Raw genomic sequence first — 16,752 nt, 5'->3', positions numbered from 1 at the left:
GTTTCGTTTCACAGTGTTTTCATACTAACATTAAAGAATTTGATTGGTTGTTTATTTAGGAAATATCATGGAACAAACACAAACACTGGGTCTGGACAGCATTGATCTCCTGGACGATGTTATCCCTCAAAACAATTGTAACAGCATTGGATCTGTTTCAACCAACAACAACTCTGGTGAAAGTAGCTTGGGTTTGGTTCCTAAAGTGGGGATGACTTTCGAAACTGTGGATGAGCTGAAGAAAGTTTATAAACAACATGCAATCAGAAGTGGTTTCGGTGTCCGAATAAGAACTTCAAAGAAAGATGATGATAATCAGCTCTACTACGTCAAACTAGTTTGTTCTCGAGAAGGAACCCATGTGTCCAACATTCCCCCGGAAAAAAGAACCATTCCAACACAAAGAAAGGCATGCCCTGCACGTGTTACTGCTGTTAAAAAAGATGGTCAATGGGGGATTATAAGTGTGGTGGAGGAACATAATCACCATTTAAGTCCACAGAAATCAAGGCTTGTGCGAGGCAATAGGAGGATAAATATGCAAGCAAAAAGAGTTATTGATATCAATGATCAAGCGGGAGTACGTTTGAACAAAAGTTTTCGGTCCTTGGTCTTTGAGGCAGGAGGTTATGACAACTTGAATTTTGTGGAAAGGGATGTCAGGAACTATATTGGTCAACAGAGACGAGCACTTGTTAAGGATGGCGATGGGCAAGCATTGTTTAATCATTTTTCGAGAATGAGGGAATTAAATAGGGATTTCTTCTTTGAAATCGACGTCGATCACGACAACAGAATTACTAATGTGTTTTGGGCGGACGGGAGGAGTCGAGCAGCATGTGTGGATTTTGGGGATATTGTGTCATTCGACACCACATACTTGACTAATAAGTATGACATGCCTTTTGCCCCATTTGTAGGTGTTAATCATCACGGTCAATCCATTTTATTAGGTTGTGGGCTGTTATCATCAGAGGACACTAGAACATTTGTGTGGTTATTTACATGCTGGTTGCGTTGCATGTCAAATAAGGAACCACTTGGAATCGTCACCGACCAATGCAAGGTCATGAAAAATGCTATTGAAATTGTGTTTCCCAATGCAAGACATAGGTGGTGTCTTTGGCATATCATGAAAAAGTTCCTGAGAAGTTGCAAGGGTACTCAAGGTACAAGCAAATTAAGCACGACATGAAACAGTTGGTGTATGAGTCACTCAATGTTGATGCTTTTGAGAGTGGTTGGGATAAGTTCCTAACCGATAATGGATTACAAGAAAATGAATGGCTTTTAACACTTTATGAAGATAGACATCGTTGGGTGCCATGTTATTTGAAGAATAACTTTTGGGCAGGTATGTCAACCACGCAACGGAGTGAGGGCATGAACGCATTCTTCGATGGTTTCATCAATTCCACAACAACATTGCAACAATTCGTGGTTCAATATGACAATGCCATTAGGCAAAAGGCCGAAAAGGAGTGTGAGGCAGACTTTGCATCCTTGAATACGACAATTCCTTGTGGCTCACATTCCACTATTGAGAGACAATTCCAGGCTGAATACACTCATGCTAAGTTTGCAGAGGTTCAACACAAATTTAGGTGTAAAATGAATTGCATGATTAAAAATGTATATGTCGAAGCGGGAACCTCAAATTACCGTGTTATGGAAGAATTTATGTGGAAAGGTCAATGCGCAGACAAGTACCATGATGTTTTGTTTCATCATCACACACTTGACATACAGTGCACTTGCCTTTTGTTTGAGTTTAGAGGAATACTTTGTAGGCACTGCTTAGTCATGTATGCGCAAGAGGGCGTTAAAAGTGTGCCCGATAAATATGTTTTAAAGAGATGGAGCAAGCTACAACGTAGAAGGCACACATACATAAGGGTTGGAAGCAATTCTCATAAGGAAGAAGCTAATGTCAAAAGGTATGACGCACTTTGTAAGCGTTTCTATGAGATTGCGGAGGTTGCATGCGAGTCAGACAACGGAACACATTGTCTGTTTATGAAATTGGACTCCATTGCAAATGATCATGGATTGTCATCTTCTGATAATCCGAATAAGGGGGTTCAATTGGACACTGCAAATGATTGTCCTATACAAACTGTGTCATCCAACGAATGTGTCCACAGTCCTATTTCTGTTAAAAGAAAAGGAAGACCCCGTTCGACGAGATTGAAATCCATTGTGGAGAAACTTGGTAAAAGAAGAAAGGGTACGGGTGCAAAAATTAAAGGACAACAGCCTCAAATGGTATGTGCAATTAATGAAATCCAATTAATGAATTTGGGTTGAACTAATTTTTTTACAATATAATGACAATTTATTTTATTGTTTGATTATCCTTTACAGGGATGGACTTTGGATACAGATTTTATGGCATGTAGTAACCAATCAGAAGTCATTACGCAAAGTAATCCAACGCAGGTAATTCAAAGTCAACAACGTCATGTCATAGTAACCCTTCAACTTTTGCGATATGGACATCATGTGGGGTGTTTGAATTGAAATTTAATTTATTTTTGTCAGGTTGAAGAAGTCCAATGCAGTGGATTTGTTTCCCTGCTGACTTCAATTGAAAATAGCACACATGAAACACAAATTGTGTCACAAGGATCCTATTATTAGGTATATAGAAATATATTTTGCATGCGCTTATTGTTCTTCTTTTAGGTTTGAATGGATAATTATGTACCCACATTCATTGAACAGTTATCAATTTTTTTTTTGCAGAAATGAAGGTCGTTTGGTGTTTTTATTTTGTAGCACATGGGCCCTTGGAAATTAAATGGCTTCAAGAAACATTCACACGTGACCATGGCTTGTTATTTGTTTTGGATGTAACCTGATTGTAATTTTGGTGGTATCAGGGGAATGCTGGTTTGGACAAGTTCATCATGTGATTAAGGAATGGTTGATTCGACAACTTCATCATTTAATTAAGACTAGCTAACATTTGTGTTTTGTAAATCGACAATGTCATTATGTACTCAATGCATCATTTGCATCATCCACTGGAGGATGTTTTGTTAACGTAAACGCATTTGATTATAAATTTGTCATCATGGATGTCATTGAAAAGGCCTCACACCTGCAACAATGTTAAAAATACTCTGTAATTGGAAGACAATTAAGTACTAACCCACGTACAAGTTAATGGACCAATTAACCACCCTTCCATAAAAGGGGTAACGGTACATGTGCAGAAGAGGGACATGTACATTCCTGGGAAAACAGACCTGCTAAATTTTATAATTGCACTTCCATTTACAAAACAGCGAGTATGAAAGGAACATATATTCAAATCACCATAAAAAGGTGTAAACAGTACTCATAATTGAGTCTGACATGGAAACTGAAATGTAAGCTCAAAGTTAACAAAGTTTAACTTGTATCCCACATCTAAAATTTTGCAACACAATTTTGTCCAAAAGTATCAAAAGTAACAGGATAAGTATTTCCCTCCATCATACATATGTAATCTAAAGCCAAATTTTGCAATCACCACTGTCATCTTCGTATCAAATTTTACAAATCATGTCAACAAAACCTATTTACTTTTATATACATCAAAGACTCCAAGTCAGTAATTGCGGTGGATATTGTCGTCGTCCATAAACCAATCACATATGTATTGTTGTCTGAGTTCTTGAAGTTCATCCTACAACATGGAACTAAGTTATTATAAAATATGACCACTAAAAACCATTACAGCATAACGAAATCCAAAAAATTTCACTTACAGAAGTGTAGGCGGGGAAGTATTTGTCACCAAATTTGGTTTCACCATCCCACGACTCAATATATCTCAACACCAACATGCCACAATCATATCTCGAAAAATGTAAACATTTGTTAAGTCAAATTATCAGGTAAATAAACTAATATTCACACAAATGTAAGGAAAAATTAGGCACTTACAAATTTGGTTGTAGTGGAAGATCTTGGGTAAGCACCTCAAATTTTAGTTTATCAGCATCATAACGATTTTCAAGTAAATCAAATAAAATCCCCATGTTACGCGCCTTCAAAAATGCAAACACAAAATATGAACACACATTTTACAAACGAATACATAAATTTTGTAACAGAACCCTCTATTTTAAGAAGTGACTTACGATCGCATTGTCTATCCTTTTACGTCCTTGTCGTTTACTCCCAAGAGAGTCAAGCACAAAAAATTGGCGTGTGCGACAGTTGATTGCATAACACCACCAATGTTGCTCATGGATTATAGGAGCAAAGACCTTCCAAGAACAAAACAGAAAAGTCATAGAACATCCATATTTGGTTCTTAATAAATAAATTAACAAATATTCGTACTTACAAAATCTGCTGAAAGTATATCGTGTACTGAAACTAGTCCACGTCTAAGGAAATTGTTGTAGTCCCCTAAAACCCATTCACGTCTCTTTGCCTTGACCTTTCTACTGTCTTCAACAACTACAGTCTTTATTAAAAATATTAGAATAACATTTCCATAAACCATCATGAACAACATACATTAAATATAAAAACTTTAAAAACAATTAACATTATAATACCGTATACAAAGTACCAAACACAACTCTCTTGATCACCCCATTCAATTTTCTTTGTCTATACATGAAGTTGTTGCAAGCAAACAAAATGGCCTGACAACATTTATAACCAACAATGTCATTTCATTAATCAAAATAAGAATTTTATAATATTACAACAACAAAGGGCTTTACCATGTTCGAAAGTTTTCCTCGAGGACGAAATCCACAGCACTCAACTGTGGTTAATATCTGCTGATTTATGTCAACCACCGTTTGCCTGAAAAGGGACAAATTTACAATTAACTATATAACAGTTGAAATGAAATAATGAAATTTACATATGCAATAGTAACGAACCTCCCATCTTGTGACACAAGAATGCGATACAGTTCACTTAAGTCAACATCCAAAGAACATTTTCCTGGTTCCACATATGGAATAATTTCCATACCATGAGGATTGTATTCGGGAGTACCTTGGTCGTGCTTATTACAATGACGTGCATGTGCCTCCTCAACATCACAGCCATCACCTATATCATGGCAAGAAGGTTTAGCTTGATGAAAGGAAGCTGGGTCCTCAAAATCACGTGAGTGTGGCTCCTCAACATCAAACGCATGACCTTGATCAAATGAAGATGGTTGAGGTTGATGGGAGGAAGATGGGTGGTCAAAAGGACGACATTGGGGCTCCTCAACATCAAAGCGATCACCTTCATGAAAGGGAGAGGGTTCGGGTTCCTCAAAGGAAGATGGGTCGGGTTCTTGACCTCCACAACCGTACTCTTCTTCCATATTGCTAAGCTGATCTTTTAGTTGTTGAACAACCCTATAATTTCTTTTCAGCTTCCTTTTGCACCATTGCTTAAATTTAGTAAACGACATGTCATCTACTCCTTTTTTTGGGATGCCATGTGCACCTACATTTAAGGCTTGACGAACAACATCAATGTTTTTTTCGTCTTCAGTTAATTCCCATTCAAGAACAACCTGCATAATGATGTCCAAGCTTTAAACTTTATTGCTACACGGAATACAACTTAATCAACTAAAATAGAACGAATGCAATACAACACCATGTTAGATTCAAATGCGGATTTTATTCCGTGAGTCCTAATCACCAACGACGGCCAACTCAAAATTCTGGGGAAAATAACGTCACCTTCGTAAGACCCCACATTAAGTAGTCGACAAACCAAAAGCTGAAAAAAATATATGCAGGAACTAATTAATCGTTTACTTTAGTAACACTAGGGAAACAAAATCAGAATTGGCTTAAATAATAGATACCTGAAAAATTGCCACGGACCCAGCTACAGTTATGGCTGACGTGTTTTGATCTTGCCTTAAAGTGTGGTAAGCACGATTGAAACTTTCAACTAAAAAACTATGGACAGACCTTGACCAGTTGTATTGATACAAGTTGTCAAGGTTATCCAACAATCTAAATGGCATGTTTGTGACAGTTCTAGAAGTCCTAGGGAAATACAAAAGAGCAAAACACAACAACAAGTACAAACGACAAACATTGTCTACATTGTCAATGTCATTGTCATCGCCACTTTGTAAATAAAAGTATATCCTATTAACAATGTCATCTATTGTTATTGGTTCATGTTCAAATAATGACTTTATCACCCCGCACACAACGCTATTGAATTCTACATCAACCCCAACAGCATTCAGACCCAAACAAACACAAACATCTAAAACAGACAACCATACCAAATGTTGCCTGATACATATGCTTTCATGTTCAGGGACCCACCGACTAAGTGTGTGTTTCAACAAAACTCCATTGATATCCAACGGTTTCACCATGTCAACACACCACCTAAATGGAGTGCGTCCAATTCGAGAGCGATGGCTTGATCTCAATAATCCATTAACTTTAACAATGTAGTCTGTTTTACACCGGTTGCGAACCACAACCTAAAAAAGAAATTAAATTGTTAAAAAAACATGTCACAAAACATCAATAAATGAACTTAATGAACTACGATAGCAAAAATGGTAAATGAATAGTTCACAACTTCTCCTTACAACTTCTCTTCCCACTCAAGAAAAGTAGTGACCTGCAACTTTTTTAAACTTATCTTGCAACCCAAACGCAATCATGATGTAACCCACCAATTAGTTTTTGGATAAATGAAGCTGACAGATTTTCGAACTTACCTTGCAACCACAAAACAATTAAGGTATAACCCAAACAACAGTTTTTGCACAATCTAAAATTGACGGATTATGGAAGTGCAACTGAACACACAATTTTAACCCTATAACATAGCAGACCCAATCCCATTTCTTTAAAAGAGGGTGTTACTTCATTTGGGGAAAACAAACTCTCCGAGATTTTAAAATTTATCTTTCAACCCAACACCAATTAAGGTGTAACCCACGACACATATTATGCACAAATTAACGTTCACACATTCTGGATTTGCAAAACAACACAAAATTCTACCACTTGCAAAATGGTTGGACCCCAACATTGCACACCAAGACCAGACCCCATCTCACTTCTTCTAAACCAGGTGTAACTTCATTTGGGGAAAGACTACCATACAACAATTTATAACTTACCTTGCAACCAAGGACCAATGAAGATGTTACCCACCAAAGAGGTTTCGCAAATTTCGGAACTACAATAGTACGCTGCAACAATTTTAAAATTATATTGCAACTAAAGAGCAATCAATATGTAACCCACCAAACAACTTCTGCACAAATTACAATTCACAAATTTTGGAACTATATAAAAAAACACAATTGTCCCACTTACAAAAAGGTGGGACCCCAACTGGCCACACCAAAACCACACCCCACCCCACTTCTTGTAAACAAGTTGTAAGTTCATTTAGTGAAAAACTAGCCTGCAACAATTTTATATTTATCCACGAACCCAAGACCAATTATGTTGTAACCCACCAAACACATTATCCACAAATGATAATTGGCAGGCTTTGGAATTACGTAACAACACAAAATTGTACCTCTAACTAAAAGGTTCGACCCCTACAATGCACACCAATACCATAAAGATTTGGGATTTTCTACAAAGCCAAATTGAATTGGGATTTTCTATCCAAAAGATCACCCACTTGCAGAGTCCACAGCTTTTTTTTCATCTCACACTTATAAAGCTTAAAACAATATGAAAAATATAAATGTAAATGCACAACATAAATCCAATAATCGCAAACATTTACCTTCCTTGATACACCCTCTTCTTCTTCTGCCATAGGTAGCCAAAATCTCCTACTGGGGTAAACAGTTATATAACGAATTCCAATTAATAAACAACAAACACCACAACCAAACAATATTTCGCGATTAAACAAAAATACACAATTTAAAAAGCAATCAACAATTACTTGGATTACAGGAAGAAAGGGCAATGCAAAACGCTCGTCAAGTTGGACAGAAAATGGAGCTTGCACCTGGATCGTGCTCAGCCCGCCAGAGAGACAGGACAATCGCTCGAAATTGGGTGTCAATGGAGTGTGCAAGTGAGCCTGACCAATGAACAACGTTGAGATTGGGTCAAAAATTAGATTAGGTTATCCAATTGGGAAATTGGGACTGTTCCAGGGGTTCCGGCATTGACCAAGGAAGAAGAAAGCTGCGGTTTCTAGGGTTAGGGTTTCTCGAACAAAGGGGTTTTGGGGTTACGACAATGACGCCGGAACGGGGTTCGGGTGCGGGAGGGTATTTCTGGAGCGTTAATGGATTTCAAGTGGTGGAGCAAAACTGTGTGTGCTGCGACAAGGTTTATGGACGGCAGCGGTTGCGGGATGACGTCCACCAGAGGTGTGTGGCTGTGCGGGACGATGGTTGTGGGATGCCGGTTAAGTCTCTGTGTTGTGCGAGGAAGGGAAATGGAGCGGTGGAGCGGTGCACGATAGTCGTTTTCAAAAAAGAAAACTGTTTGCGCTGGTGTCAGACGGCGCGAGAGAGGGAGAGGGATAGGGAGAGGGTTAGGGTTTCTGGCTGGGAGGGGTTTTGGGGTTTCTGGACCGGTAGTTGGGACCACGTGGAGAAGAGGTGTGTGTGGTTCGGAAGGGGTTATTTGGGGCTGTGTGTGTGCGGGCACAAGGCCAGGCAGAGGGGTCTGTGTGTGTGCGGGAAGAAGGCGCGCAGAGGGGTTTGTGTTTGAGGGCGCTTTGGAGAAATGGAGAAGCGGTGGAGCGGTGGAGAGGTGCGGTGGAGCAGTGAAAGAGTTTTGAAAAAATAAAAAACAAATGCGCGGTCTGGTGTTGGGGAAATTTGGAGAAGGCTGTGACCACACGCGCGTGTGCGGAGAATGACGTTCCCTTCTGCCAATTTAATTTTTCAATTAAAAAAAAAATTAAATTTAATTTCTGTTGCCACGTAAGGTGGTCATGAAAGTGGTCAAAATGGGGTGTCATTCTATCATTATTCTAAGTTAACTGAAGAAATAAGTAACATAGTTAGGAGAATGGGGAAAAAGAGGGAAAGAGGAAAATTTTAAACAAGTAGTGAGAAGAGAAAAAAAAGAAAGAAAAGAAGACACATAGTTATTTAAAATAATATGATATATGTGAAAGATATTGATGAAAGATATTGCATAACCCTATTCTTTCACTACCTAAAACTCCTTGGAAGCTTTCAAGCGTAGACGGGTAAGCAAATGTGAAAATTATATCCCACGCCCCTTCCTTATTGATAAATGAGATGCCTTCATACAAGAGGCGTTTATCCTCAAGTTGGTACAAATTTCACAACATACATCATCCTTTCATCATGTTGATCGTGTTAAAATGTGTAGGTATCATAAAAAATTATATGATCTTGGGTGTCAATGTATTTTGAATTTTCTTTATTACTTTTATCTTTTTTATTAAATATAGGAAATAATGGTTTACATAATGGGGATTAAATGTAACATAGTGGGTATTAAATATTAGTTATTGAGAATTAATGTGGAATGTAGAAGGTCTTGTTTAATTCATCCTACAATTGTGATACAAATGGGATATATATGAATTTTGACCAATGATGATATTTTTCTTTATGAGATAACATTTTTTGTATGAGAGAACCTTTTTCTTTATCAGGATAGTTTGTGGTGATCAATCCCTTAACTTACCATTCATATTCTCATTTTTCTTGAATGGGACATCAATATCTTTCTCCTATTGAATATTAAAACGATTCCCACTAGTTTCTCATTAGTTGGTATTAGAGTTCGACTCTTGATATTCAGTGAGTGTTTTTGTTATATATACATTCAGCTTTTATTTGTATTTTCAAACTTATAGAAAATATTAGTGCTCCCCAACTCAATGGCTATCACAAATTCTTGGTTGATGATGAGTTTGTTTCTAGTATGGAAAGAAAATTGACTGAGAATTTTGAGGAGAGAGAAAGGAAAGAATGGAAAGATCAAAGGTATAGAAATAAATAAAAAAAAATGTTTAATGAAAAGACATGCTCCAATTGTGATGAAAGAAAGAAACATGGAGAAAAAAAATAGTGAAAGAAAAAATAAATAGAAGAGTTGAGAGAAAAAGAAATACAAGATGAGTTGGGAGAAAGAAAAATAAAAGAGGAGAAGTTGAAAGAAAAAGAAATAAATGATATGATCTTAAGGAATCAACGTAATCTTGAATTTTCTTTATAATTTTTATATTTTTAATTAAATATATGAAATAATAATTCATATAATACATATTATACCTACGACATTAGTTGGTATTAAATATTAGTTACTAAGAATTAATGACTAAAAGGAAAAGAAAGTTCGGAGAATAGGAACACACATGTTAACCAATTACTCAAGGTTGATTTCATTGGGTAGACCACTAATTCCATGTTTTTATTAGGGTCACTCAAGAATCCTAAGATGCCAAGAAAAAGATTTATTTGTCACGTATATCAGTTTAATGTGTAATTAATTACGCCCTAACCATAACAGTATGCACCAATGTAAACACATCTACTCCTTGGAATCTATATCATTAATCCATACCAGAAACACATTCCAATATTAATCATGAGCCAACCTTGACACAAGAACTTTGAGCTTTGTATTAAAAAATATATTGGATTCGACTTTAAATTCCTAAGATCGCAAATCATTCAAAAATATATATAGATTGAGTATTTGGAATCAAATTGCCGTTCTTGTATAAGAGGAATATAAATAATATATTAGTTTCAGTAAATATTGGCATATTGTGCTTCCTCCACTATATTAAAATATGTTATCTGATACACCTTGTTTAACTCTTAAAGTTGGTTGTTAAAAGATATAAACTAGGGTACACGAAGCTAGAGTGGGTTATTAACTAACTCAAATAATCATTTAAAAACGATTAGAACTAATGATCATAGTTGAGTAATATACATCACAAGTCAAACTTTTAGGTTAAAATATTTTTTTTTTTACTATTATTTTATCAAAATTTCAAATACACTATTGTAGTTAGGGCTTTTGGCCCCGGTTGTTTTTTATATTCTGCTCCAGTTCCAGAACCGAGGCATATTAGGGCGAGGCCAAAAGGGGATAGCTTTTGGTCTTGGGTGTGAACCGAAGCCATAGAAACTACTCTTTTGTCTCGGTTCTAATGTGAATCAAAGCTATTGTGTTAAAAAAAATTTAATTAGTTAAAAGCTCTCGACGACACATCTGGAGCTCTTGAAGCAGTGGTGGTTGCCAGGAGACACGATAGTTTTTTGTCGCAGTGGCTGGCCAATCAAGAGCTCACGGTTTGCATTGGCCTCCATCTGCAACGGTGGCTCAAGCGCGTCCGCAATGGAGGCGTTCTTGTTGTGGTAGAGCGTTCGTGGTGGGGCTTGTTAGTGGTGGTTTGTGAATCTGCAGGGGTCGCGTTAATGTTTGCAGATCTAGTTTTTTGATTTGTAGGTTTCGCAATCGCCGATCTGGTTTGCGCAACCACTAATGGCATTGTGTGAATGCGGGAGAGCTCACGATGGTAATGGCACTTCTTCTCTTACGATGTCTCTTTGTGACAGTGCAATGGTGTGTTTTGAACCCTAAATTTGTGAACCCCAAAGCAACACAAACGAACCAAAATGCAAAACTAAAAAAGCGAAGAAAAACCCATTTTTCGAACTCACCGGCAACGAGAGGCAACGATGCAATCGACGATAGTGGATAGCGCGACGGAGGCGACGACGTGCGACAGTAACTAGTCAGGGATGGAGCTGGATAGTGTGCTGGCAGAGAGTGCAAAGGGTTCGCGCAGAGAGAACTATGAGAGATGATGAATAGTGGAGAGGGTTCGCGAATTGGAAATTATAACAGGCTTTATGGCCTCGGTTCGATTAATAACCGAGGCCTAAAGTACTTACTACCTCAGTCCAATAATAATCGAGGCCAAAACATCTTACGATGGTGGTACTTTTGAAATTTTGGTTACTGGCTTACCTTATAGGCTTCGGTTCATTTGTAACCGAGGCATAAAACTTCTTACTACACCGGTTCTTAGGAGACCCGAGGCAAAAAAGTTCGACAAAATTGCAAAAATGTCACAACCTCCTTATAGGCTTCGATTCCGCTATAATCGAAGCCTATAAGGCGAATTAAAAAGTCAAATTTACACTAGTGATAGGTCCTCGTATTTATATTAGTCTTAATTGGATACCTATTTTAAAAAGATATAACAATTAGGTCATTTTCATTAATATGGTACCAAGAGAGTTAAATGTGTCACATGTCAACTCCTTTTTTTCTATTTTTTTAATTATATATATATATATATATATATATATATATATATATATATATATAATTTTCTTTTAAAAAGAATTATTTTTGCCACCGTGTCAACTCAGTATAGTGAAATGTGTCAAGTCATTTATGAATCTCAATTTGGTCCCAATATTTCTTATTTTGATGCCATTTTAGTCCTAATTTTTTAGAAAGATTTTAATTTTTTCCCTCCAAATTGAGACCAAATTTAACTTTTATATAAATATTATAATGATATTTTTATTAAATATTTTAAAACATTAAATTTATTTAAATTTATATTTTGCATTAAACTTTATTTATATTTTGTTTTAAAATTTTAAATATATTTATTTTAACTTATTATAATTTTTTTTTAAAATTTTACATTTAAATTTATAAAATTGTTATTTTCAAACCAACTCTAACATTTTTATAGAAATTATTGATATATAATATTATACAAATATTTAAAATATAAATTCATCAATCTATATATTTAAAATTTTAAAATAAAATTTAAATAGTTTAATGTAAAATATAAATTTAAATAAACTTAATAATGTTAAAAATATGTAATAGACATATCCTTTTAATAAAAATACATTATAATGCTATATAAAAGTTAAATTTAATCTCAATTTGAAGGGGATAAAATTGCAAAATTTTAAAAAGTTTATAACTGAAATTGAATTAAAATAACAAATAATTGAGATTCAGACAATAATTTGATCACCATACTAACTTGACATATGGAACGATACTAATGTGACACGTAAAAAAATATTTTAAAAAAATTTTAAAATGTTAAAAAAATTAAAACAAAATAAAAAAAAATAGAAATAAGAGTTGACATGTCACATATTTAATGCTATTAATACTGTATTAACGTAAATGATATAATTGTTGATATTTTAAAAAAATATAGACAATTGAAACTAATAAAAATATAGAGACCGATATTTCAGATTTTGGTGAAAAAAAATTAAAAAATGTTTTAACCTATCTTTTATGCTTTCATAAAGAAAACATATTTAAAAGAAGAACTGGGTCTTAAATATATCAACTAACATAACAATACCAAAATATGAAACAGAAAAATATCGATTAAATATTGTAGAGTTTATCAATTTTACATTTTCACGTAAAGTCTATTAATTTAATTTTGTGTCTTTTTCTTTCAATATATTTTTGGATATCTGGTCAACCAGAAAAAAAAAATGCATACGTGAAGCAGAAGCATAAAACATTTATTTTATGATGATTACAACTTTGACCCAAAAATGGATTATCCGGCGATTGAATTAGTATTCAAAATTTTGAATGATTTGATTAAATATGAATCAAGGGACGATCCAATCAAATCCTTTTTTTTTTTCATAATAAAGTCAGTTAAAAATTAGACAAGTTAGACTAAATAAATGAATAAAATGAGGGTAAAATTGTAATAAACATGTTGTGTGATCATGTTTTTTTTATTCGCATATGTTAGTCGAGTTAATCCCACGACCTTTTCTACTTTCCATTTTAAATCTATCAAACTAAATTTTTTTTTATCTAAATTGTTAGTGGGGATCAAACCTCTGATCTTTTTCTTCACACTCTTCTATTTAACTACCAAGTTACGTTATCATTTCATTTAAATAACTCTCATTAAAATCGTCATAATTTATACAATTTTCTATAATGATTATTAAATTACTCTTAGTTTAAATTATCGTAGTTTCATGGCTGAGATATTCGATTCTTAATGTGAAGGAATGTGCAGGAAACCTAACCAACTAAAATGATAAAGTCATACTATATAAATATTTGCAACCATTACCTTATCAACTAATTTGTGAAACTAAATTAGGTTGAAAATCTATTTTCTAATAATATCAATGACCAAAAGAAATACTTATAATTTTTTAAGAAAGCATGTTAAATTTTATTTTCAATCTTCATATTAAAACGTACAAGTAACAAACTCGCAATTATTTAGGTTAAAAAGTAATAAAACTTATAAGAAAAACTTGAAACAGAGCGAATGTACGTAGTCACAGTGTTAAAAACCATCTAGTGAGGAAATATGATGGGACCATATTACTTTGACACTCTAATTTTTCTCATACATTAAACTTACAACTTCATATACTATTATTTTATTATAATATTTTGTTTATATTTAATTTAATTACATTAAATATAATATTTTATTATAAAACCAATTGTCAAGATTAGTAGTGTTCTCTATACCTTTTTTATTTCTTAATCTAATCTTTTAATAACCAAATTAAATTTGTGATAAAGATCATAAAGCAAGAATATTTTGTAGAGAAACAAAGCACTTTCCACAAGCTAATTAAGTTTGAAATATAGCATCGCCCACTCAAGGTTAAAGATTAGAGATTGAAAGATTTTTTCACAAAAGTCTTAAAATGTCGTCATGAGACTATAAATGCTTATTCTTAAGCCGTTCGTTTAATCTTTGTAGATGTCCATTATCGGACTTTAATTGCATCGACAAATTTAGAAACAATGTATTTCATTCAACTTCAAGAGAGAGAAGATTGTTCAATGAATGAGTATAAAGGAAAGGCTGTATTTATTTTCTTTCACGTGCTTGTTGGTTTTTCAAATCACTTTTTTACGAAGCTTGATATATAAATTGACTAAAGGGTTCACAAAGTTCTTCTTATACAAACATTAAGTTTTCTCCGTATAATAAGTGTAAAGAAATTTCAACATTATACAAACATGTGGAGGATTTATTTCATGGATCCAAAGGTGTGTTTTTTTAAAGGTTTATTTGTATTAATATTGTCAATGAGTTTGTCCAACTTGTAGGTGTGTGGTTAGTTTCAAGGGATTTGAAGGTGAGTGATATAAAGATATATATATATCTTTTGTGCTATTATTAGAGATATTATATATTTGATTCTCTTTTATTATTATCAAATATTTTGTTTTATTAGGTTTCACTTTTCCCTTTATATGATGGAACATTGTACTCTATATAAATAACAAGTTCTAATAAATCAGGAAGCAAGCTCTCATTAAGTTGTTTTCATCAAATACCTCTTGTTAATATTTTTCCTATACATATCTATTATGGTCTCAGATTTAAATCGCCTTCCGCATTTTCTCCTTTCTTGTTGATTTCCTGCCATGGCAAAAAAATTCTCTTTGATTCTTCAACAAGAACATGAATTTAAGGCTACTTTTTATTCTACTTCTCAAGAGTCTATTGCCAATCTTGCCTTTCATGAGAGACATGAGCAACATTTTCGTAGTGGTTTCTTTGGCAATCATGGACGAGGACGCTTTGGTGGTCACAATCCCAAGTATTATGACTAGGGCTGGGCAAAACAATCTGAATTGCACTACACTATTTAAAACTACACTGAACTAAAATATAGTTCACACGAACTGAACTGAACTGAAAAATAGTTCAGACAAACTGAACTGTTTTTTTTTCTAACAAACTGAATTGAATTGCACTGCACTGAACTATATTGCACTGTAATACGAACTAAATTGAATTTTTATAAACTGGGATGTTTTCCAAACTGCACTATTTTTAGACTGAACTACACTATTTTTGAACTGAATTACACCATTTTAAAACCGAATTGCACTAATTTTGAACTGAACTACTGTATTTTTTAACCAAACTATATTATTTTTGAATTGAATTGCACTAATTTTAAACTAAATTGTACTAGTTTTGAACCAAACTTCTCTATTTTTAAACCAGATTGCACTATTTTTTAATCGAACTGTACTGTTTTTAAATTGAACTACACTATTTTTGAATTAAACTGTACTAATTTTGAATTTAACTACACTATTGTTTAACCAAATTGGTTGTGAACTGTTTTTGAATTTCTTAACTAAATTATTCTACGAAATATTGCATTCAATTAAAAAACTAGAAAAGGTAGTACTTACCCACTTCATTCATAATATATGTTTCTTACAAACTAAAAAAACAAAGACATAAAACTAAGTAGATAGGAAAATTTTGTCTCTACTCAAGAATACATCTTCAAATAAAAAAAAACTAAGAAAACATAAAAATTAATACATCTTCAAATATAAGTTGCATTATAAAATACAACTTATTAACACATCTTGAATCATCAAAATTGATAATCAAAATTGATAAACGTTCCATTTTATCTTGAAAGGTTATCTTAAAAAATAATTTCATATTTTTAATCATTTCATTTATACGACTTTTTTCCTTATTTTACTTTTTTAACAAAACAATACAAGTTGTTGATTACAAGTATGACTTTGGTTTCGACATCTCATTGTGAAGATAATAATAGAAAAATCCATGAAATAAGAAAGAAACTAATACTAATATTTTATTGGCTTAATTACTTTTTTAGTCCTCTAATTTGTTAGCAAATTTCAAAATGGTCATTCTATTATTCAGAGTCTCAATTTAGTCCTCAAGTTTTCAAAAGTGACTCAATTTAGTCCTCAAAGTTAACAATGTCAAAATGAATAA

General features: G+C 33.8%; 1 protein-coding gene and 1 long non-coding RNA gene across 2 annotated transcripts; one reads left to right on the top strand and one right to left on the bottom strand.

The window, feature by feature from the left end:
- The first annotated feature begins 67 nt into the window (after positions 1-67).
- On the top strand, positions 68-2,915 carry LOC114184418 (protein FAR-RED IMPAIRED RESPONSE 1-like). The gene is made up of 4 exons (XM_028071728.1): positions 68-1,066; positions 1,114-2,265; positions 2,365-2,439; positions 2,883-2,915. The coding sequence occupies exons 1-4, from the start codon at positions 68-70 to the stop codon at positions 2,913-2,915; spliced, it is 2,259 nt and encodes a 752-aa protein (XP_027927529.1).
- A 1,220-nt stretch (positions 2,916-4,135) lies between these two features.
- Positions 4,136-4,622, bottom strand: LOC114184038. The gene is made up of 3 exons (XR_003604540.1): positions 4,557-4,622; positions 4,340-4,462; positions 4,136-4,259 (listed from the first exon to the last, which is right to left on the bottom strand). It is a non-coding gene; the product is annotated as an uncharacterized LOC114184038 (long non-coding RNA).
- Between the last annotated feature and the right edge of the window lie 12,130 nt (positions 4,623-16,752).

This window comes from Vigna unguiculata, chromosome 5, assembly GCF_004118075.2.
Source record: "Vigna unguiculata cultivar IT97K-499-35 chromosome 5, ASM411807v1, whole genome shotgun sequence".
Lineage (NCBI taxonomy): Eukaryota > Viridiplantae > Streptophyta > Magnoliopsida > Fabales > Fabaceae > Vigna > Vigna unguiculata.
The sequence above is the reverse complement of the archived record's forward strand: the minus strand, read 5'-3'. Positions and strand labels throughout refer to the sequence as shown.

Excerpts from the sequence above, each read along its gene's own strand:
- LOC114184418 (XM_028071728.1), top strand. The coding sequence starts at position 68 with ATGGAACAAACACAAACACTGGGTCTGGACAGCATTGATCTCCTGGAC. Across the intron at positions 2,266-2,364 it reads AAGGACAACAGCCTCAAATG|GGATGGACTTTGGATACAGA; the intron begins GTATGTGCAATT and ends TATCCTTTACAG. Across the intron at positions 2,440-2,882 it reads CGCAAAGTAATCCAACGCAG|GGGAATGCTGGTTTGGACAA; the intron begins GTAATTCAAAGT and ends TGGTGGTATCAG.